Source organism: Parambassis ranga, chromosome 22, assembly GCF_900634625.1.
Source record: "Parambassis ranga chromosome 22, fParRan2.1, whole genome shotgun sequence".
Taxonomy (NCBI): domain Eukaryota; kingdom Metazoa; phylum Chordata; class Actinopteri; family Ambassidae; genus Parambassis; species Parambassis ranga.
The window spans coordinates 15,296,394-15,320,917 of record NC_041042.1 but is presented as its reverse complement, the minus strand read 5'-3'; the positions used below and the strand labels follow the sequence as shown (position 1 = coordinate 15,320,917).

The 24,524-nt window shown below is 41.7% G+C and overlaps 2 protein-coding genes across 3 annotated transcripts; one reads left to right on the top strand and one right to left on the bottom strand.

Annotated features, from left to right (window-relative positions):
• Positions 1 to 254: 254 nt before the first annotated feature.
• Positions 255 to 5,990, bottom strand: hadhab (hydroxyacyl-CoA dehydrogenase trifunctional multienzyme complex subunit alpha b). Its single transcript, XM_028396273.1, has 20 exons — positions 5,833 to 5,990; positions 5,041 to 5,082; positions 4,879 to 4,949; positions 4,657 to 4,790; positions 4,314 to 4,452; positions 4,120 to 4,239; positions 3,715 to 3,817; positions 3,507 to 3,629; positions 3,308 to 3,426; positions 3,048 to 3,104; positions 2,853 to 2,962; positions 2,623 to 2,757; positions 2,368 to 2,539; positions 2,215 to 2,301; positions 2,001 to 2,141; positions 1,839 to 1,907; positions 1,394 to 1,589; positions 1,195 to 1,309; positions 957 to 1,102; positions 255 to 843 (listed from the first exon to the last, which is right to left on the bottom strand). Exons 1-20 carry the CDS (start codon positions 5,897 to 5,899, stop codon positions 698 to 700), a joined length of 2,292 nt encoding a protein of 763 aa, XP_028252074.1. The 5' UTR covers positions 5,900 to 5,990; the 3' UTR covers positions 255 to 697.
• A 2,368-nt stretch (positions 5,991 to 8,358) lies between these two features.
• On the top strand, positions 8,359 to 23,805 carry rps6ka5 (ribosomal protein S6 kinase, polypeptide 5). 2 transcript variants are annotated; one of them, XM_028395175.1, is made up of 17 exons: positions 8,359 to 8,637; positions 10,817 to 10,888; positions 11,054 to 11,272; positions 11,381 to 11,496; positions 11,579 to 11,680; positions 11,995 to 12,078; positions 12,231 to 12,334; positions 12,411 to 12,561; positions 12,697 to 12,858; positions 14,124 to 14,249; positions 14,786 to 14,919; positions 15,441 to 15,534; positions 16,401 to 16,571; positions 16,847 to 17,038; positions 18,562 to 18,721; positions 18,931 to 19,094; positions 19,287 to 23,805. In XM_028395175.1, the coding sequence occupies exons 1-17, from the start codon at positions 8,568 to 8,570 to the stop codon at positions 19,590 to 19,592; spliced, it is 2,427 nt and encodes an 808-aa protein (XP_028250976.1). In that variant the 5' UTR covers positions 8,359 to 8,567; the 3' UTR covers positions 19,593 to 23,805. The 2 variants fall into 2 exon arrangements, with proteins under 2 accessions (XP_028250976.1, XP_028250977.1); XM_028395176.1 differs by lacking the exon at positions 8,359 to 8,637 and adding an exon at positions 8,672 to 8,763.
• The last annotated feature ends 719 nt before the right edge of the window (positions 23,806 to 24,524 follow it).

The window sequence follows — 24,524 nt, the reverse complement described above, 5'->3', positions numbered from 1 at the left end:
TTCAGCATGTCCGCAGCTCTGGTCCAATTCTGTTGAAACATGATAAATGACGTTCCAGAAAAGCACCTGAACGCACCTCACAATGGAAAAACACAGGTTCGATTCAATAACAAAATCTTTATTCACGCTTCACATGTACATCCCTGTCCAAACCAAGCCAGAAAGTCTTTTAATGTACAAAAGGGAAAAGACACTGCTGAACCAGAACTCCTGGACATTCATGAGTTATAAGAATCAAACTGCCACACATTCAATTCTTTTGTATTTATACTGCTTTTACATTAGTCCCCCTTAAATCTATACATCAATAATGTTTATGTAAAAAAAACAAAACATTTTTGCTGACATATACAATGATCCCCAGTTTATTAGGTAGACCTGATGAAAACTCCAGCAGCCTTCTGATATTCTGCTCTGTCAGTGTCTTAGAGGTCTTGATTTAACTTGATGATCTGTTTGGAGGTGTTTATTTTTAAATTAAATAAAGATAAATGCACCCCAGACTGCTTCCTCCAATGAATAAAGTTGCATCATAACCTCTTAAAAAAGGATTTATTGCCGTACATCAGGCTGGTTTACCAAATAAACGGGTGTATTTCAGCATGTTTGCCCCTACATATGATATCAATGTTAGGCACATTCTAGTGGCAGAAAACTGGCGTTTTGTTATAAACTACTGGCACACATGGTGAGTCGGTCACTTGTGAAATTTCTTGCTGGAATCTTTTGCGTGATCCAGCAGGAGTTGGCATGGCGTGAACTGGTTTCCGTAGACCGCTTCGTACCGCCTCATCTTCTCCACCAATTTGTCAGCACCAATGGTGTCCACAAAACGGAAAGGTCCTGACAGGGAAAAGATATTACAGAGAGTTTAAAAGCTATCCTGCAAATGTAAACAACATATGCTGAAACACTAAAACATCAAACAGCTCAGATGACTTTGATGCATCTCTGACCTCCATGGAAGGGGGGGAATCCCAGCCCAAACACAGCTCCGATGTCTCCCTCCAAGGGGTTGTTCAAGATGCCCTCTTGCAAACACAGCACGGCCTCGTTGACAAATCGAGAGACAAGTCTGTACTGCACATCAGAGTCTGATGACCTGTACATAGATTCAGAGTAAGAAATGGGGATTCCGCTCCGATGTTAATCTCGTAGAGTTAAGGTGGAAGAGTAAGCCCAGTGTTGACTTACACAGCAGGATTCGCAGCCATCTTGTATTTCTCGAGGATATCTCCGATGTCTGGGTTGACATCTTTGACTTTAGTTCCTGGCTGATAGATGTAGCAACCTTTTCCTGACTTGCGACCTTCACAATAAAACAAAGTTAACATTTTCACGGATGATGTTAGAAAATTAAAACAAATAAACCTTTCTATGACACCACACATACCCTTGAACCCCAGGTCCACCATGGTCTTCAGAACATCCACATTTCCACCACCGAAACGTGAGCCAAAAGCTTTGCCGAGATCCTCGGCCACATGGGCTGCAACGTCGATACCGACTTCATCGGCCAGCGTCGCTGCACCCACTGGGAACCCAAAGCTTGTGGTAAGTGCATCCAACTTCTTGGGGTCGACACCTTCCTGTAGATGTACAAACAAAAACATTTTGCATGTACCATGGTCAGAGTTAATATTGGATTCTGACTGCTCTCCCTGTTATTGCTCTAGGGACAAATGTTCTAGGACAGCTGGAAGATATAATCCCTCCAGTAAGTCTTGGTAGCTCTCTAGAGGGAATCCTCCACCAACTTACACTAACACCTGCAGTAAATAATGACCACCGACTGTCCAACGTTCTCCCTTTTTTTTTGTACTGTTAAAACAACTAACCTGAAGTACTCGTACTGCCTCGGCCAACATGGGAGCCAGGCACCTTGTGGTATAGAATCCGGGCCCATCCTGCAAAAATATGTTAATACGGTCATTCATTTCTCATTTTTAAAAGGAACAGTCAGATCTTTAGTCATGATATTCAGTATTTTGAATCCTCACCCCAACAACTATGATGACTTTGCCCTGCTTCAGGCCGACTGCCACTGCAGCAGCTGTAGTGTCCTTCGATGTCTGATCAGTAGTTATAATCTCAAGGAGCTGCATCTTGTCCACTGGAGAGAAGTAGTGCATTCCGATCACCTGAGTGTGCAGAAGAAATATTTAGTGCTGTTTAAGCAAACCTTTAACACTTACAAGACTCGTCGGTACAAACCTTGTCTGGTCTCTTGCTGCCAGCTGCGATGTCCTTGATAGGTAGAGCAGATGTGTTGCTGGCAAAAATGCAGTGAGGGGGGACCACCTGCAGACAAACGTTAGTGAGATGGGAGCTGAAGCTAAAATAATTCACAACAGCAGGGACACTTACAGCCTCCACCTCCTTCAGGACGGCATGCTTGATTTTAATGTCTTCAAACACAGCCTCAATAACCATGTCAGCCTTTTCGAAGCCTCTGTAATCCAACTTGCCGCTCAAGTTGGACAGTATGGAGTCTCGCTCAAATGACGTGATGCTCTTCTTTTTGGTCTTGTCATTGAGCCTGGTTGAAAATTAAAAGTTATTCACCAACATTCACATTAACTTTCTTTACTAAGGTTAGTTTAATGTGAAAAATCTACACACCCTTTGTAAACCTGTTGTTCTCCTCTGGCCAGTCCAGCTACAGTGGTGTCCTTCAGGATCGTGTGCATGCCTTTGTCCACAGACACCTGGGCGATGCCTGCTCCCATCAGGCCTGCTCCCAAAATGGCAAGAGTCCTGGAGGTAAAAGAGAAACACAGAGGTCAACATATTCTAAAAAACAAAATAACAGATGCACACACTCAGTACGTTAAAGTATCACGCACACTTACTTCACATCTCTTTCAGGTGTTCCAAACCGATTCTTCTTACATGCAACTTGGCCATGGTACAGACCAATCAGGGCTGCTGATTCTGTGGTTCTTGCCAATTGACCAAAATTCTGCAACAAACATGGAGATTGGTGATGTTCAGTAATACATTTTACTACTGAAATATTAAAGGATATGTAAGCCGACAAGCCTTACCTGAGATTCAGCTAAATATCCAGCTACTGGCCCCTGTTCGAGTCCAGTCTTTACACACTAAGAAGGGAAAATAAATACACAATCAGAAGCAGCAGAAATGACGAGTCTCCAATAAACCGGTGATTGAAAGAGTTTGAATAATCACAGCAACGCACAGGTAGGACTCCTTTTAGAACAAACTGCCCCGTAAAACCATTAATGTTGGGCCGTGATGCCATCAATAATTTTAAATACTGCTGATTAGAAGGAGCTTGACTTACTTCAATAATTTTTAGTGGTGCTGGATACAGTCCCTTGGTCTGCTTCATAACTTTCCCCCGGACCGTTTTGTAAATCTGATTGCGTACAAACTCAAAGCTCATAACGTAGTCTTGTATTTCTGTGGAGAAAGAGCATCAGTTATATCTAGGATGAACCAAACTAAAGAATCAAATGCTAAAACAATGCAATGCAACTCACTCTGCATCGTGCCTTTCTTTTTTTCAAGGGAAATCTTCTTGTTGGCGATCCCTCTGGCACAGTCAATGGCGACTTCTTCAAGGTAGTCTATTGTTCTTTCCTCTGGACTCTTAAGCCCAGGTCCTGTAACACGAGCATTGGTAATATTTAACTGTCCTTTTGAAGCAGTATGATGTCTTTAATTATATGTTTTAATGCAATTATTTACCCAGAGGGTCTACAAGCTGGTTGACAAGCCCCATCTTCTTGGCTTTATCCGCTTTGATGTTTCTTCCAGTCAACATCATGTCAAAGGCACTAGGTAGACCAACCTACAGGTAATGACAGCAGACATGTAAACTGTTTAGAAACTGTTTACTTATTTATATTGCACCACTTATTTGTTGAAAACATGATCAGCAGGTAGGTGGACAACTTTTCTCCTAGTCTGAAGGGGCTTAAAGGTTCATCCAAACATCTTAAACCAATTACGAGAATTAAGGAGATTATGTTGAAGCCTTGCCATTGAGGGTCTTGACTAGATTATCCTGTGTACCTCCTTGTTTTGTAGTCCAGTAGTAAATCAGTAGTAAATCAGGTCAGGAAACATGTAGAGTAATACTGCAGTACAAACCATTTTGGGGAGTCTCTGTGTACCACCAGCTCCAGGCAGAAGACCCAGCATAACTTCAGGAGTTCCAAGAACTGTTTTCTTGCTCTTTGTTGCAACTCTGTACTGGCAGGCGATGGCAAACTGAAATGAAAGAACGATGATCAGAGAGCACATTCAGAGTATGAGAGTTTGCTGCTGTAATGTTTTTAATTTACCTCTAAGCCTCCTCCCAAGCAAGAGCCATTGATGGCAGCTACAATGGGCTTTGGAGATTTTTCGATCTGCTCAAACATTTTCTGCCCTTCCTGAGAAAGTTTGGTAACTTCTTCTGCACTGTTGCAGGCCTGGATCATGCTGTATCGAAAATGTTAAAATGAATTAAAAAAAACATTATGACAGTTTACTGTAGGACATTATCAAGGGCAGTGTTTCCCCTATGTACACAGACACACACACACAGACGTGTGGTGAGCACACTCCTACCACAGCTTGTGTTGTGCCACCATCACCACCACCATCACACGCCCCCATTTATACCCTGAAGGGCATTTATCTTACTTGATATCTGCTCCTGCAATGAAGCACCCTGGCTTTGAGGAGATGAGGACAGCACTTTGAACAGCATTGTTGGCCCACACTTCATTCATTACTTCTGCCATTTCCTTTTGCATCTGGACTGACAGTGTGTTCACCTAGGAGGAGACATGACAATCAGGTTCACCTTTCACCCACACAATTCAGATGTCTAAAGTCTTTACATTTATTTTATAATAATCCCACCTTGGAGTTTGGATCATTGATCCGTATAACAGCAACGTCCCCTTTGACATCATAGTTCACGTGAGTTCGAGCTAAAAATAAAGAAGAAAGAGTGTAAATATGTCATTGGGCAGTGTGACCTATTTGTACACATTGTATAAAAATATAAAGTTTTAACTTTACCTAGCATGGCAGGAGCTACTGAGAAGGTGCGAAAAGCACCACCTGTAAAATGGAATTTGACATAATGTAATAATGATATAAATAAAATCACGTGACTCAAATCATGCACAATGCTGCACTATGCCTTGCTGCTATAGTCCTATACTTCATGACAAATAATATGTGAGGGTCTAAGAACTGCATCTAAGGACAATATTGGTACATATAGGATGTATGTAACTAGGTGTTCACGTGAGATTGCTGTGACCTCAGACTCCCTCGGCCATGCTGTGCAATCCAGTGGAGAACGACCCTTCACCTACATTCTCCGCCTACCAGACAGAAACAGTGCAACTGCAATGGCGAATGAATGACACGAATAAAGTCTTCATGCCGCTGTCTAAAATACCGAAACCACCCTAACAAATACACTTCAGATGCTATCATTAAAAGCGATCAATCAGATTTGGGAACTTTAATTTTCAACCGGAGGGCTCATTGACTCAAGCGACTCTGAATTAGCAAGCTAATTAGCAAAACTAGCAAGTTTGCACAGATGTGTCGCTCGCTGAACACAAAGTTCACAGGGTAACCTTCCAAGGACATACTGCCTAAACTTTCGGTGATGTATACAATCCTGAAAATAAACACATTTGTGTTTACAGACGCAGTTGCACGTTTCTGAAGTGTTCCTGGGAGCTAACAGCTAGTCTAACAAGCTAATTATCCATCCAGGACACTTAGCAAACACCCATATTTTGTATCATTCTATGAGCTAGTTTTTTTTTTTACATGGAAAACTTAAGTGTTTACCTGTGAAAAGAGCGTATCTCCTTGCAGATAATCTGGAAAGAACACCAAGGGCTCGAACACCAGCCATCTTGGGAGCGGAGGTCAGTGCTGTAAAGTGAAGCTAGCTCGCTCGCTGTCAAAGTGCTATCATAGGTGCTGGTACAGAGAAGAATGCAAGATTGTCGACTTGAGCGACTTCCTGAAAACGTTCAACCGGACTCGAAGCTGATTGGCTGTTACTTGAGAACCCCGCAATTCATTGGTCGAGTCCAAGAAACTGGTCGCTCATTGGATTATGAAAGACTACAAAACGCCAGCATGCGTAAACACCGACAACTAGAACGACGTTCGCTTTAAAATGCACCGTGACATAAAAATATGTATTTTTTCAGCCACCTGCAGTAAAGTGTAGTCACTGCTAAGGTTTGCAAATGGCAAATACGCAACCTTATATGGACCAATTTAAAGCAATAGCAGCTTACTTACACAAGGTGGCGGCAGAAAGCAGTTTCTGTGAATAGTGGGTGACTGGTAACAGCATTTACCTAAGTACAGGCTTGTGACATGAAAATTTGCATGTAGCTATTTAGTATGCAGTGTTATCACAACTAAAATAACACATATTATATGGGTCCTCTATAAATATATCCTTTTGATTTACTTACTTTCTTCGTTGTCTGCAACACATGGCATTCATGAATTTAACTGTATGACTGTATTAGAGAACACTGGTGCAGTGCAGAGCAACAGGAACTGATCACTTTCCTGATATTCTGTCTTTATTGCTCAATGACTTGTGTCTTTCAAACCACCAAGTGAAAGGCATTTCAAGGCATGTTTTTAGTCAAGAGTTGTTGTGATTAGGCAATACAGTGCTGTAGGTAAATGCAACAAGAATTCTTTTATTGAAAAATTACAAATAAATCATTACATGCACCCATAGCATCATTATGCTAAACTGCATTGTCAAAAATAATTGATATTCTGGCATATATATGTGGATATGCTTTTTAAATTGTTACAATTTGACCTTTGACATAAAGGTTTACGAGGGACATTGAATGCAGCACCAGTTTTCTGAAGAAGGCGGGACCATGTGTCACTGCCTCGAAATCATCCAATCAGAATTCAGGTACCCACGTAGCAACCCCAATCAGCGTAGAGGGAGTGCCTGGTCGCGAAGGTAGTGGTCGTGGTGGTGTGCTGGAAGAAGCAAGCGTTTCCTTCGGGCTTGCTTGCTGCCAGCTTTAGTTACTACATTCCGGGCAATCAAACTCTTGTTCTTCACCCTCTTTCTTCTTTTTTATTCTTCCGTACGTCATTTGGCGCAGCCTCTCTTAAGCATACATTGACCGATTTCAGCCATTCAACTATCACGATGTTCATCTCACAGAGGACATTCCGGGTCAACTTCAAGTTTTTTTCAAAAAATTATAGTTTTTCAAATATTAAGCAATTTCGGTGTCATCTGCCAAATGTATCTCCTCCTACAAATTTCAAGCTACAGACTCCATTTTAGTCTTAAAACGCTCATTAGATGCTGCTCTATCAAACTTGTATTCAGAATTTTCTAATTCTGGATCATTTCTGCACGCCAGGCTCTCAAAGTTGGAGTGGTTTTTGAGGTCTCCTCTGCAGATTCTCCAGCAATTCAGAGCAATCCTTCCCATCAGCATTCAAAGCAATGCTTCAGCTGCAGCAATCAAACGTGCATTTTCTTCAGGAAATGCCCTTTTCTAGTTTAGCTTTCATTTGTCCCTAGTTGGGGCACATTATCATAGGTAGTAGCCCACACAGCGTCTAGTTCTATGATATTATAATAATCCATTAATCCACACACATGAAGTCAGTAAAAGTCTGAAAAATACATCTAAAAATGTTTTTTTTAAATAACAGAACAGTGATGACACCTTGTGTACAATTAGCTGAACTACATAATGCACTATGCCTGCACAAAATGTCAGATTATTTTATGCAGCATAATCTTTGTAATGCATGTAAAGTAATGCTTGAAGAGAGCTGTGAATTTAACTGCATGACTGTATTAGAGAACACTGGTGCAGTGCAGAGGAACTGCTTCTTTTTTTCAGCAACAGGAACTGATCACTTTCCTGATATTCTGTCTTTATTGCTCAATGACTTGTAACTTTCAAAACCACCAAGTGAAAGGCATTTCAAGGCATTTCAAGGCATGTTTTTAGTCAAGAGTTGTTGTGATTAGGCAATACAGTGCTGTAGGAAAATGCAGCAAGAATGCTACAAATAAATCATTACATGCACCCATAGCATCATTATGCTAAACTGCATTGTCAAAAATAATTGATATTCTGGCATATATATGTGGATATGCTTTTTAAATTGTTACAATTTGACCTTTGACATAAAGGTTTACGAGGGACATTGAATGCAGCACCAGTTTTCTGAAGAAGGCGGGACCATGTGTCACTGCCTCGAAATCACCCAATCAGAGTTCAGGTACCCACGTAGCAACCCCAATCAGCGTAGAGGGAGTGCCTGGTCGCGAAGGTAGTGGTCGTGGTGGTGTGCTGGAAGAAGCAAGCGTTTCCTTCGGGCTTGCTTGCTGCCAGCTTTAGTTACTACATTCTGCCCATATTTCTGTAAAGTTTGATGCCAAACTCACATGCGTCTTGCTCTATTTTGTTTTCTTCATGTTAACATTGCAAACTTAGACCGGGAGGTGAACCTAACCTCGCCTAAAAAAAAGCATCTTTCAGAATCGGGACACGAAATTTACGATGCCATCCCCGATGGAGGGATCTTCCAGAGAAGGTGACCTGTTTACTGTGAAACATGAGCTGAAGAATGGTAAGTCAGCAGCGAGCGGGTGAAAGTTAATGCGGCACATTTACCTTTTTGGAGACACGTGTCGAGAGAAATGTTAGCCCGCTAGCTTGGAGGAGGCAAACTGTCACTGTCAATGGGCGTTTTGTAGTAAGCGCTAACATTAACATTGATGTTATTTAAGTAAAAAAAAGATTGATAGAAGAAGCCAAACTGTGATTAGTGTCACTAATATTACTGCTGACACAAACTAACGTTACCTAATCATGTTACTAACGCAGGCTAACTGCTAACGTTACTTATTATCGGCAGTCAACCCAGGTAATAACATTAGCTTAAGCTAGTTGTTAACGTGTAACTGGGTTAAATCAGACCGTCGACTGAGAAGTTTATGTCGTTGTCATGGCCTTAATTTAAAGTTCATTTGACAGGCTTTCCTGGTTTTGTAAGCGGTCGCAGCTAACTTCTCTTATTAGTCCAGCTGCAGTGATGTCAAGTCACAAACATTAGCTTGATTCTGCTTATTATTGCGCTGAGGTTTGCATCAGCTGTGTCCTCGGGCACCTTTGCTTTGTGTAACAAGGACAGGCAATTAAATATATCGGTCTCCTGGCTAGCGATGTACACTGTCTTCCATGAAGCCTCAAGGTAAACCAGTCATTTTTACTGAAGGGTAAATCAACATTGTACTAAAGCATGCTCTTTAGAAAATAGTCAATAATGTTGGATCGGTTTTATAATAGAGATTGTGTGGTGGTGGTGGTGGTGCTTTGTGAAGCAGAGAGATTCAGTGCGGAGGGGTTGCTGCTAAATTAACTTGGACACAGCCCCCAGTTACAACTGGTTTTATAATGACACAGTGCTGCTGTTCAGGCTGCAACATGACTGTGCTGCTGCACCCCGATTTACTGCCCTGCCCCAAATATGCTGCCTGTCTAGTTGTCACACTGGCTCTCTCTGTTTTTTTTAGTTATTAAATTTCATACAGTGTTTTAGCTGCTGTGTCAACTTACCCCCATGCAACCCAGAAGGGACAACACAGCTAAATAATAACAAGGCAAGGTTTATTGATATAGCACCATTCATACACAAGGCAATTCAGAGTGATTTACAGTGGAGATAAAAGCAACATATTAACACATTAAAATAGAAAATAGCTACGAAACTATTACAGCCAAAATAAAAAATACAATGAAAACATACAGGAAATATGAGTACTTCCATCCTGTAAACTGAAGAGGTTCCACATGTCTACCAATGAGATATCCTTTGGTTGGACACCTCTGTAAGTCTATTAATAAATGCCAGCATCAAACTTGGCCTTGGCAGGGTGAGCCTGACATGGGTGTGTTATGCAACCTGAATCTCTGACCTCTAAGATTTAAAGGACGGTGCTGTTGTTTCGATACAGCGTGTGCTTAAATTGCCTAATAGTGGCAGCGTTTCTTCTCATGTGTAACAGGAGAAGCAGCAGGAGGGCGGAAAAAAGATGAAATCAGCTGCTTTAATTGTTCAGTAGCCTATTTTCAGAGTGTGAGACAGAAGGAATGTGTTCACTACAATGGACAGGCATGTCTACGAGCGAGCTTTGCTCAGTCAACTGTACTGGGGGAGTCACTGTCAGTGACAGTGTAGGTTGAATTCAATGATGATCTCTGATGGAAGATAATGTATTTTTCCTGGTTAATGTAGCGAGTTTGCTTGCGTGGAGGATTATCTTGTACTGTTGCATATGTGGAAGGAAATAAAGAAGACTACATCTGTTAATTGACACTTGAAAGCACTTGTTTATGCATGCATGCTCATTTTTCTGACTGGTTTTGTTTTATAAATCCAGTATTACAGTGCTTATTGTCTGTTGTTGGTTACATTTCACTCACTGTTGTATCAACATTTCTGATCCTCCAGCTTAAAACCCACTCCTCCAGCCTTTTACGTGCAGCTTCATTGGGTTTCAGTGCCTCAAAAGAGCATTGCAAAGAGTCTCATTTTGCATCATAACACAGAAATACATTGTTGAAATCATGAGCACCAGTTACAAAAGAAGAAGAATGCATACTGCACCACAAATGTGACCCTGAAAGCTGTGCAGGGTAGTGAATATACACTTCAATCTTTATGTTTTCTAATAAAGTGTAAAGATATTACTAATTTTTAGTGTGATTGTCTATTCATAATTTTTAAATTTCTTTTCTGACTTCAGCCAACCTGACAGGCCACGTGGAGAGGGTTGGCATTGAAAACTTTGAGCTATTAAAGGTACTTGGCACAGGAGGTGAGTAAACTGTAGCCTCACGCTTCATTTGTAGACTAGTTTGCATGCCAGCCTAGCATCTGATATTGTGTGTTTTTTGTTTTGGAATGATCAGCATGTCATACCAAGCATTTCTTGCTCTGCTCTGTGCTGAAGGGTGCCCGCTCTCTATGTTTATTTAACCAGCTTATGGCAAGGTGTTCCTTGTGAGGAAAGTGAGCGGCCATGATGCCGGGAAGCTGTATGCCATGAAGGTTTTAAAGAAGGCCACTATTGTGCAGAAGGCAAAGACTGCCGAACACACGCGGACGGAGCGTCAAGTGCTGGAGCACATCCGCCAGTCTCCTTTCCTCGTTACACTTCATTATGCCTTCCAGACGGACACCAAGCTGCACCTTATTCTTGGTGAGGATTGTTCTGCAGATTTCCACTCCTGAATGAATTGGTGTAAATTAAAATGTAAAGTATTTATCCTTCCTCTATGAACAACCTTGACATATGTCTCTTTTTTAGATTATGTTAATGGAGGGGAGCTCTTCACACACTTGGTACAAAGGGTGCGGTTTAAGGAACAAGAAGTAGCCCTGTACAGTGGAGAGATTGTATTGGCACTAGAACATCTACACAAGGTAAGCTGCCTAGATTCATCACAAGCAAGTTTTAGTGTCAACTAATGCATGATTTAACCTCTATTTTATTACCTTGTTGCAGCTTGGGATTGTCTATCGGGACCTGAAGCTTGAGAATATTCTACTGGATTCACACGGTCATATAGTTCTCACAGACTTTGGCCTCAGTAAAGAATTCGATCAGGTACAGTTGATGCTTAAATCTGTCCTTTCCTGAAAACCCTGCTGATGGACGTAATTAGCTTTCTCCTTTAAAGGACTTGAAGACAACTCTTTCTGCTAAAATTAGAACTGGTTCGGGTATTTCACATTACAGATATCTGCAAGTTAATCTGAGGTATTATTATATATTTGATGTCATGTACTTACAGTGAGAATTTTACAGCTGCTGTAATTTGGATTTTTTGTTAATTTAATCGTGGGCATTTATGTAGACGGGTGCTTAGAGGGACTAATCCTCTGTATTCTCTGTCATTTGAATTGTTTCTGTTGATGCAGGTCGAAAGGGCTTTCTCTGTCTGTGGCACTATTGAATACATGGCTCCTGAGATTGTAGAGGGAGGCGAGTCTGGACACGACAAGGTAAATTTGGTGTTTTATGCTGTCGGCCGCACTATCAAATCAAACAGCTTAGAGTCCCGTTTCAGTGCTCTCGAATGTGTGCACTCTTCAGTGAGATTTTTCTGTTAGTCTGTTAAGCCAAAGTCACGGGCGGGTGCTTTCATGCATTCCAGGCGGTGGACTGGTGGAGCCTCGGTGTGTTGATGTACGAGCTTTTGACGGGCGGGTCACCCTTCACTGTTGACGGAGACGAGAACTCGCACACAGATATCGCTAGGTATGGAGTCCTGCTCATCATCTGCTGTAGATTATTTTTCTGTACAATACTGAACTTTCTGTTTTGCATTTCTCAGGAGGATTTCCAAAAAGGATCCTCCTTTCCCCAAAGACATGGGACCATTGGCCAAAGACCTAATCCAGCGACTCCTCATCAAAGATCCAAAGAAGCGATTGGGCTCAGGTCCTAACGGAGCAGACAACGTAAAGAAACACCCCTTTTACCAGGTAAATATCATTGCTTGTCTCAGATATCCCACCATATTTTGGAAACCTAAATGGTTCTATATGTGTAGCACTTAGTAAAACCAAGCATTTGTACTGAGCCACAGTGTTTTTTTTTATTTTTTGAACTCACTTCAGAAAATTAACTGGGAGGACTTGGCAGCTAAGAAGGTGCCCGCACCATTCAAACCAGTGATCCGGGACGAGCTGGATGTCAGCAACTTTGCAGACGAGTTCACAGAGATGGACCCCACCTACTCCCCTGCAGCTCTTCCTCAGAACTGCGACCGCATCTTCCAGGTGGGAGGCAGAGAGGGAAGCGCTGTTAGACACCCAGACTTTTTTATTGTGACTCATGGTTCTGTTGTTTGCAGACAGTAATATTCCTTTGTGCTCCTTGCCGGTCATCGCACAGGAATTTTTTTTTATCTGCATCCATTTTGTTCTCTTGCTTGTCTGGGCTTTGGTTGCAGGCAGTTGTGAAATGTTGATACGGGTGGAAAAAATCGCATTATACATTAGCCACTTTTTGTCTGTGACTATATTTGACATACTCCACAGCAATTGAAGTAATCAAGTGAAGTTTTGAATGTCCTCAAAAGGTTGCTGTAAGTCAACATGAGTCTGTCTGTGTGCATTGGTATTCAAATTGACTAAAGGGTCTTTTATTGAAGTAATTGCTGCCATATGCAGCTCTTATTGAAGTAACAGATGTGAATGACTATTTTTGATGTAGCTTTGAACCATAATATGGCCCACAACTCCATGCCAGCTGATGGCTGTCTGATGTATTGCATGAAATTTTCAACTCTGATTGCCTTCTGGATCCTTGAGCTTGGTAGATCAATAGACCCATTAAGGGGCTTCTCTCATGGAATAAAAGGTTACACTTGGAGAGCATCACTACGTCTGTCTCGGTTACGCCTTCAGTCTTTGATTGCCAACTTCATCTTGGCTTTTTTTGCGCTCTCAGCTGCCATTCATATAGTCTGAAATTTTGTGGTCTTTATAATTTGCAAGCCTAGCAATCTGTGAGATAACGACAGCAATCCCAATTTTAAACCGTGCACTTGCTCCCCCACGGTGCCTCACAAAACAAAATTAAAATTGCATTAGGAGTGCCAAGATGTAATTTCACAGCAGAGCAATCAAATATTCAAGCCCGGCAATTTAGGGCATCTCATTCATTCAACATCCATCCTTCCGTCCATCCATGGCTGTCAGTACATACCACACAGCTGTGAGTGTGTGTGTGTGTTGGTGAGAGAGAGAGAGAGAGAGATTAATGCCAGCTCAAAGCTCTGGGCTCCCCACAGCTGGAATTAAGCAGGCAGCACTCCACATTGACAGGTCTAACAATAGGAACAGCTGGACAGCCACTGTCACTCTTAAATTAAACAGAATTGGCCTTATTATGGAGCTGACAGGCAGAAAAATGTTTTTTATTCAGAGACTGTTAAACACTGCAAAGGCAGTTTCCTTTTCTTTTGTCTCTACAGTGTGCCGGTACGTAATGTTTTTTGGTAAAATGTAAACACCTAAACTTCTTATGCTTGTGTGTGCAGGGATATTCGTTTATGGCCCCCTCCATCCTGTTCAAAAGGAATGTGGTGATGGACGACCCCGTCCAGCTGTGTGAGGGCTCTGAGAGGCCAGGCTCTGCTGCGGTGGCCCGCAGCGCCATGATGAAGGTAAGATGAATGGACTTGGATTCCCCAGTACAAACACACTTAAGCTTAATGGCTCCTGTCACAGACAGATGGGATTTTTTTCCCCCCTCTTTATTTTGCTCAAGCCCTGCTTGTTTTACTGCACTTAAACTCAGTTTTCAGGCATAAGCCTGAGTCTGTTTATTTATGATGGTTATTCATGAATGCACTTGCGTGCCTACAACATAATGCTCTTTAAGAATTGATAGAATACAAACGCTGCATGGGCAGAAAGCCAGCAGCCAATAGGATAGACCGCTTTGGCCAAACTCAGTGGCATGAAAATGTAATTCCTCATGGTTTGCATTGCATTCTTTTGTTAAAGAAGCAATCTATACAAGAAGCATCTCTGCTCTCCCTGTTGCTTAAATCATCATCAAAAAACTAGAACAACAGGAAAACATTTCTTTGTGGATGAAAAGTGGGCCATGAGGAAGTAGACTGTGGGGTTTCTGGCTCATGTCTGTGATATTTAGGTTGCATGTTTAATATACTTTCAATGCTGTTCCTCCCTGCAGGACTCTCCTTTCTATATCAGCTATGAGATGGACCTAAAGGACAGTGCTCTGGGAGAGGGCAGCTTCTCCATCTGTAGACAGTGCACACACAAGAAGACTGGACAGAAGTATGCAGTCAAAATTGTCAGCAAGAGGTACAAGCTCACAGGCCGCTCTCTCACTTGTGTTTGTCTAGTTTCACTTCCGTAGTAAAAACAGTCTTCAGCCAGCAAACCCTGAATGATGCCCTACTTAAAAAAATGTTAAACTGACAAAAAAAATGTCCAAAATTTGAGCTGATTACATTTTCCCTGGTAAAGATTGCTAGATTTGTTTTGTTTTTTTAAAAAAAGGCGTCTCTGCTCACAAAACATTTCTTGTTTTTTTTGGCAGCTCTGCAAAATATGCTTTGATCATGTGTGTTGACTGCCGTACTACACTAAACTCCTTCACTAACAGCGTGGTACCGCATGTCTCTAATAATAGTGAGCCTAGTGTGGCACGCTGGCACTGACACAAACACATTACCCTTCTTTTCAAATAGGCGTGCAAGAAAACATTTAAGGAAAACTATACATATACATTATTTAAACTAAGAATAAAAATGTGATAGTGGATACACTGTGTACTGATTTGTTTGGAAGTGGTTCTGTTTGACTGCTTATGTTTTCTGTAGGATGGAAGCGCAGACTCAGCGGGAAATAGCAGCCCTTAAACTCTGCGATGGCCACCCTAATATTGTCAAGTTACATGAAATTTACCACGACCAGGTAAAGTTTGTTTTTTTTTTACACCATAAATTCTGTTTTCCATAGATCTGTGTGCCGCCTGTGAGGACTGCAGCCTTATTAAGTCCTGGAACTAGAACAAGGCTGATTAATGGGGATGCTGGTAGCCCTCTGGGTTTTTTTTCTGTTCATGTATTGTCCTGCAAATATCTCAGTGTTGCAGATTTATTTCTAAACGGCAGCTGCACAAACACCCATTTTGTAATGGTGAATAGAAACAACCTAAATTCATTTGTGCTGTTAATCGAACCACACACTTAACCCAAACTCAACCGTGCATATGTTCCAAATGCAGCTTACTCTGATTATTGGGGAGGTGTGTCCGCGATTCTGACGGTGTACAGGTTCATTAGCCTCAGTCCTCGATGCCCAGAAGCACCACTTTAGTCCTGATGAGCTCAGTCGGGGTTATTACTGTACCTCACAGGCCTGTGACCCAGATCAAAGCAGCACTGCCTCGTCTCGCCACAACCGAGTCCTGCCTTTGTTCACTGGATCCAGCACTAATGAGAAACTCTACCCTGCTGCCCAGACACATTATTCCCCTCCCACTTTGTTTGGCCCCTTTTACTTTTACACAGTCCCATTATGGTTTGATCTCACCATCAAGAGATAAAGGACGGCTGTTTTTGCTGTATTTATTATGCAACAGGAACTTTTCTGTCCACGATTTCACACATCAGCATCAAGTTTTCAAGTAGCAGTTTAAGCGGTGAAAGGATGATTGATGGTACATGAGAAGACAGAGCATGTTGTCAATATTTGTTTTAGTTTATGGCCTTCAGCAGTGTACAGTTAGACAGAATAAATGTTGAGGGGAATGTAAATATTTTCTGTCTTTGCTGTAGCTCCACACCTACCTGGTCCTGGAGCTGCTCGGTGGAGGGGAGCTGCTGGAGAGAATCCGCAGGAAGCAGCACTTCAGCGAAACGGAGGCAAGCCGCATCATGCGCAAGCTGGTGTCCGCCGTCAGTCACATGCATGACGTAGGAGTGGTGCACAGGGACCTCAAACCAGAGGTATTGATCATCTTCTCAGCAGGGAATACTGCTGGAGATTCTGCCCAGTTCATACACTAAATTACTGTGTTTATGTGAACTTTGTGTCGATCTGCTGTATTGCCATTCTGACTCTGCAATCTTCAACCAAACAAGAGTAAAATTGTTTGACCTTAACATGGATCAGGAGTACCTGGTCAGCCTTGATGTACAATTCTGTATAGCTCTCGAGTGGACCAGTGTTGCCAAGCAGGAGAAAAAAATGATTGCCGTCTGTGTCTTGAATTGCTTTATAGAACCTGCTCTTCACAGACGAGAGTGAGAACTCTGAGATAAAAATCATAGACTTTGGCTTCGCTCGTCTCAAACCACCAGACAATCAGCTCCTGAAGACTCCCTGCTTCACCCTGCAGTACGCTGCGCCAGAGATACTCAAATACGATGGCTATGATGAGTCCTGTGACCTGTGGAGTCTGGGGGTCATTCTGGTGAGTGGGCGAGCCGTGCTCAGGTTTAAACAAAGCATTTGACAACTGTGCCAGTTATTACTCAACAATCGCTTGCCAGCTTTAAAAATTACAACATATTTATCTTGTAATATTTATTCCTTATTGTTAAACAGTATGAATAAAACATGCATCATATCCTCAGGCTGTAGTCTTCTATGTAGCTGTCAAGCTACTTCAAGGCACATGTAGATGTAGATAACCAGAACAAACTGCACCACATCAGCTGGTGCTCCTGTCGGACTATTACTAAATAACAGATCATTGATTAGCCCTATTCACGAGCATCCTTCTTTGTGACTGCACAATCTTAATAAGTAAAAGCCTATTTTAGATTTTCCACAATGCCCCAGGAAAGTGACCTGATTATATAAATGTATAATTCATAAAAATCTTTTGAAAATCCACAGCTCCAGGCTCCACTCAAAATTAGTTTTTTTCCAAAATGCTGCTATCTGACGTGTCTCTAAAACCAAATAAATGTTTATATGGCTCCATATACTGTTGATTTGTTTGTGTTATGTAGTTTATGGGTTTAACATTTGCTTCAGTCCATTCTGATTAAGCAATCAGCTGTTATTTTAACTGATTTTTGGCTGTGTGTGTGCGCGCGCATGTTTTGCTTAATCTGTTTTGCATGATATTCATCTCCCTCTCTCTCTCTCTCGTTCAACTCCACAACCTTCAGCATCCTGTGGTGAGCTGACACAGTTAAAACACTCACCAAAGAACCAAGGACAACCTGGCTGGCTCTTAGAGCCTGTTAAGGCTGTGCTTGTATGATTCCCGGCAGCGGAAATGTCATCCTCATTCAACCTTTCTCTGTGTAGAGGAGGGAAATTAAAAGGAGAGGTAGAGAGGATAAAGAGAGGGCACAAGGGGGGTGGGTGGGAGAGATAGTTGAGAGAGATTTCTTTACTTGGCCAGTCATCCGTACACAGCCATGCTCTATGTGCAAGTGCTGCTTCGCACTAACGCCCCCTGGGGGGGTATGGTAGTAGTGTGCCTCATGGAGGTTTGATGAAATTGCTACTGACATGCTATGTGCACAATGCCCTGGAAGCCAAGCGGGCTGAGACAGAGAGGGAGAGAGAGAGAGCGAGATATCACGGCACGACAGATCCTGTGCAGCCAAAAGGCCTGTTACAGCGACTGTCATTTTAATGGGAAATCAGGGGGGCAGACAGAAGCAGGCCAAGGTGAGTGTAGCCTGTTCAGCTGAGCACAGACCGCTCCTCTCTATAGTGTTGGTTCAACCATGGTCAACAAGATGCATCATAACAATGGAAAAATGTGCACAGTCGTGATCGGTCAAGTGCACTTTTAAAAGCATGTTGTTGTTTTAACATTGAGCACTTTCAAACACAGACGTTTAAGCTCATTACAGGCCGAACATGAGCGTGTAATATTTTCTGTGGCACACAACATGTTTCCTGTGATTTACAGCACAGAGCTGTTTGGATGTTGTGTTCACAGCTGATCGTGCGGTCTTCTTTTGTTTGCAGTATACCATGCTGTCCGGCCAGGTGCCTTTTCAGTGTCAGGGGAAGAGCCTGACCCACACAAGTGCAGAGGAGATCATGAAGAAAATCAAACAGGGGGACTTCTCTTTTGAAGGAGAAGCCTGGAAGAATGTGTCCCAGCAGGCCAAAGACCTCATACAAGGTATTTATATACACTCACCTGAACTCTGATAGACGAGAGTTGTACCAAATGTAACACATACACTCTGACATAGTACTCCTGATTCAGGATTTTGCAGTTCTTTAAGGCCAAGTATGTTTAGTAACCTGAAGAGGAAGTCCTCGTCTCACTCTGGCTCACCTTTTCTCTCACGTATTAAGAGCTCTAAAGGTAATTATCTTTGCCTGCAGAGCTGCTGACTGTGGACCCAAACAAGAGGATTAAGATGTGCGGCCTGCGTTACAACGCCTGGCTCCAGGACGACAGCCAGCTGTCCTCTAACCCGCTCATGACCCCGGACATCCTCGGCTCCTCCACTGCCTCCGTCCATACTTACGTCAAAGCCACTTTTAATGTAAGAAAATGATTCAAAGACATTAGGACATAGTTTGTAAAATAGAGAAAAGATGGGGAGATGTAATAATGCACTGAACGAACATCACACATTTAGGCTACAGACTGTAGTGTGGGGTGTGATAGAAAGAGGGATCATGTCATCGATAAGAAAATGAAACATTCACAGAAATCTTATTTTTTTTCGTCCTAGGCATTTAACAAATGTAAGCGGGAAGGTTTTCGCCTGCAGACAGTGGACAAGGCACCACTCGCCAAGAGGAGGAAGATGAAAAAGACCAGTACCAGCACAGAGACCCGCAGCAGTTCCAGCGAGAGCACCCATTCCTCGTCTTCCTCCTCCCAGTCTCAGGAGAAGACTTTTGCAGAGGGCGACGCCAACCCACAGCCCTCCAACAGCACTCCTCTCACCACCCCCGTCAACACACCAGTGATCATGGGAACAGACTCCAGGCACCAACCAGCACCTCCAGCCTTTCACTTCTCAGAAGGACAGTGAGATTGTAAGAGGAGAATCTGCCCGATTTCAGGCGGTTTGATGAACTGAGGGATTGGCTCGGACCAGCGTAGAGACGGCTCTCTTCTTTTTCTCTGTCCCTGGCAGCTCTCTGCCTCTGGCTCAATCGCATGGACGTCCGCACGTCTATAAAAACCAAGCATGCAGTAGGAGCAGCAACCTCAATATCAATCAGTCAATCAATCATTATTAGCAATAGCCTATTTTTTCCTTCTTTCTCTGACTCTCACATACAGACTGTATCAATCAGGGACTGGATCAGGAAGAAGTTGTTACCGGTGTCCTGAATGATAAGGGCTGCCCTACTGCCCCCAGTCCAGACAGACAATGGAGAGACGTCTTCAGTCGTGTCATCGAGTCAAAGTCTCTGTCTTCTCCATTGACCTGTCTTTGTCTCCAGAGGTTTTAAAGGGAAAGTCGCAGTGTTTACATCGTGGATGCTTTGTATGTTTGTTTTTTTTTGTCAAAGGGAGAGGAGAAGCGTGCCGCAGCGTAATGTATCGAGGGGCCACTTCCCTTTTATGGAAAGCCTCTGCAAGGTGGAGCAAGTTATTTATATGTGAATTTTACAGACTGAAATTTATTTATGATAAGCTATATTGTTAACTTATTTATGGTTCAGAATGATCTGAAAAGAAATAATGGATACAGCGTGTTTTTAAAAAAAGAAAAACCATATTTTGTGTATGTGTGTGTTTCCCTATCAGCTCAAGCAGGGCTGTTTCCATGTAGTGTGTGTAGACGGCCACGCGTACCTCTTTGTAGTTACACAGTAACATAGTTATTGTAAGATTATTATAGGCAAGAAGAGATTACAACCATTAGCTACAGGTTATTGGTTAAAATGTTTGAATTAAGAGTTATTTAAGGGAAGTTTCCTTGTTTATGCAGACTAAAGAAGCAAGAGGATCTAAATGTGAACATCGTATGTTCAGCCAAATCTGTGGTTTTATTGTCGTTTGGGGAGCTCTGCTGCCCGAAGGGATGCGACCCTAAAAGAACAGCTATATTTAGGCTTGTGTTTGCCTCATATGTGGGAGAACAAGACTCAGCATTGCTGCTGCTGCTGTTCCACAAGATAGTATTTAGCCCAGCAGTGGATTTGCCTCAAGACTTAATTGTGTCACTATCTACCAATTGGATTGAGCAGAATGTCCCAAATGGAAACTTTAGATCAGCTTACGTATGAGGTGAACGCATCAAGTAGTTCATCATCCAAGATGAGCAGTTCTAAGTGACCTCCTTTTTGTAGATAAAATATTTCATTTAAGGAAGGTTTATGTGCCAAAATTGTGACTGAATCATGAGTGATGAGCTTAACGTTTGTCATATGATCAGATAGTTGCATCTATCCTCCGCAATCCGTAGGTCAAAAGTCGTCTTTACTTTCGGCGCCATCCCAGCTCTGTTTACCACTGCATGACTGAAAAAGGCAGATATCTGTTTAGTATTAAGTCCCCAGTGCATGATGTGAATTGAACATCAACCACTTTCTGCTTTGTCTTTATGTTTTTGTTGTTTTTTTTGGGGGGGGGGGGCTAAATCCTATACTTGATTTATGGTTGCACATTTTAATGTCCCTGATTTAATTCAGGTTTTTGAATTTTTGTGGATGTAAAAAAAAACAAACTTTACAATAGCCTAAAATATTGTAATATCCCAGTGTTACAAAACTGATAGACAAGAAAGTAAAACGCCATGATGTTAGTTGTTTTTGTTCAGTAGGTCTTGTTCTGTTTTTATGGTATGAAATACTGTATTTTGTTGTATGGGGGGGGGTTCCTTGTGTTCAGTATGTAAAGCTGCATAGAAACAGTTTCTCCTGCTCAGCCAGGATGTAAATTCTTAGTCGGACTACTGTGTGTGTGTGTGTGTGTGTGTGTGTGTGTGTGCATTTAAACACACTCCCTCATCTTCTTCTTCCATTTTAATGCACTCTGAATCAGAACCAAAGCATTAACTTCAAGGTAGCTGCTTTAAAGCTGCATGAGATATTTCATTTCATGCGAATATGCAAAGAATCGCTTCATATTATATCACGGTTTCTGTCGTCCGGTCAGTGAAACGTGTGTTAGATCTTTCTAGCTCCAAACATTTTGTAACGGTATGTTCTATTTATAGGATTCTATAATACCCATATCAGCCACATTATCATGCTTAAATCTATGCATCTCTTGTTGCTGTCGTGTTGCTTTTGCCATTTCACAAATGCCCCCTTCAAATGGGTTGAATTATAATGCTTAAAAGGGTGTATGGAGCTTAAACACATTATACACATACTGTACTTTTAATGCCATAGCAGCAGTAGTAGTAGGAGTAGGATCCATTGCCCTCATGAAAAAGCTGGAATCCTTGGAGCTAAACACTACAAAGCTCTTGTCTAACTTTGCTCGCATGAGTTCCCTGTTGCTGCCTCATTAAGCCTCTTTTCTTTTGTTTGGGTGTATTAATAGCTCAAGTGGAGGAAGAGGAAGGGTGTCCTATATTGAGCTCCCCTCTGGGAGCCAGGCTCTATTAGCTGATGTGCTGCAGTGCTGTTTGTTCCAAAGAAAATACTGTACGCCACTCTCTGCTCTGTGGGACCAAGCTCACTTTCTTTGTAGGGGAAAATAACAGCGCATCACAGGGAAGGGTTGGTTTAGTACCCACGTCTCCTGGGGCTGATTTTTAAACTAGGCACCCCACCCCCTCCTTTGATGAACCACTCATTTGCTATGCCACTACCAGGAAGAGAGACAGTTTGCGTTTGAGGTCCTGTTGTCTTTGATGCTTTTTTTTTTGTTCCCTGGAATTTTAATGAATTTATTTTTATTTTTTTGCCTACAGTGCTTCCTCTTTTTTAAAGGTTGATAACACCACACCTAATGAGCTAAACCTTTGTACAGTTTAAAAAAAAAAAACATGAAGAGGGCTGGTAGACCTTTGTGTTCTTAAGGCAGTGACTGTGTGAGATGTTTCTGTGTGCTTCTTCTTCTTCTTCTCTCCTGTCTGTGGTTTCAGAGACAGACGGTGGAATCTCGCCATAGTCTCGATGTATATATGTAGTATTATACACGGAGCTGTCCGTGGTGCTGAAGTGCCCAATACTGTGATCCTATAAAGACGCGATGCCACACGTTTGGATATTTCATTAAAAATAATAATATGATGCAGCATATTTTAAAATGTAGTTATGTCTAGTAATGGTTTTGAGGCTGAGCAAGTGCGTTAATATAGATTGGACCAAATTTAATGAAAGAAAATCAACAATTGAAGGATCCCTGTGTTGAATAAATGTTACTAATGTAACATGTAGGGTCCAATCACGACTAATGTTAATTTCTAAAGGCCTGTGGTCAGACAGAAGAGCTTCTAAAGCACTGCTTCATTCAACATGTCTTTTTATTAGAGGATTTTAAACAATGACAGCTGCCAAACTGTGGGGATAAAGGTTTAAGTTTCACACACACACACACATATCACCACAACCTGGTGCCATAAAAGCCAATTATCAAAAGAATAATCCCTCTGCATCCTTTTCTCCATTTTGTTTGGCTTGACATCACTTTAAGCCAATCAGACACCTGGGACTCCTAGACAAGTGAGGACGTGATCTCTGCTTCTTGAGTTCATTAGGTTAACTCTGCCCACTTGTTACGTAATGTAAAGGAAAGCTGCGATGCTTCTGCACGCACACGTTGAAAGGCATCATCATTTCCACCGCCGCTGTCGTCATACATGTGCTATGGCCTAATTCCCGTCCATCTTCTTCACTGTCCTGTTGTTACTAAAGTGTGTCAAAAAGTACTGTAGCAGCGAATCCCTTTGATATTGGTCAATACTAAACACGCAATCAAGCTTTGAGGGCAAAACTTTGCACTTATGTGTTGTGTTTAAAACAATGTCCCTGTTTCTGTTGTCCAATATTTTTAAGATGATATATATGTATATATATATATATAAAATAAACCTCAACACCGGGTAGTACTTTCAGTGCAAGGACACACCATGTGCATACCTGCTTCTTAGGGCACTGTGAACATCATCATTCAGGTCTTAAGGCACAATAGTGAAAAAGAAAAACTTGATTTTCATCAATAAATGCTTTACCTGCCGGCTTACTACATCTGTACATTTAATACTCTGACACCAGTCATGATGAGTCTTTTATCAGATCCTTGGCCTCATTGTGTTTTCAAGTGTATCTTTACTGAAGATATTTTGTGATACCAGGATTTGTGTGTATGAATTGTGTGAAGGAAAATAAAATGTTTGCTTTCCTGTTCATGTACGGATCTGGAATAATAATATTAGATGCAAACCTTTTCACATTGAAAAGGATTTTCTGATTTTACAAGCATGTCAGGCATGGGAACATAATATCAGCAAGTGACCTCTAGATGGCAGCGTTGACTAAAGTATCATTGGAGAGGAGTTTTTATTCATTAAGTAAATAAGAAGTGATCATCAGTGTTAAATCAAAAAATAAAATGTGTTGTGTTGTCTAGCAGGACTCTGGATTATTGTTTGGATTTGTTCCCATATTTATAATCAAATACAGATAATGTGTGTGTCTTTAGGTTAATGTCCAGTTATCTTATTAAAATGGTCACATGCAGTCTCTCCAGTCCAGTCTCTTTTAAAAAGTAATTTCAGGTCAGAATATTTTATGATAGTGTGAAAACATAGATGTACAGGTATGAAGGAATAAGATGTAATGTTTTTTAAGTATTATTTTAGAATAGATTTATGAATAAGTCACATATAAAATTAATAAATATTAATATTACACATTAATTTACAATTAAACCCTTTGAATTTCCTACATATTCCCCACTTGGGTAAATATGATTGCAATCATCTTGATCTACTATTATTGCTGATTACCTGATTAATGGGATAATAGTGGAACCCATCGTTTCCAGTGACCGCGGC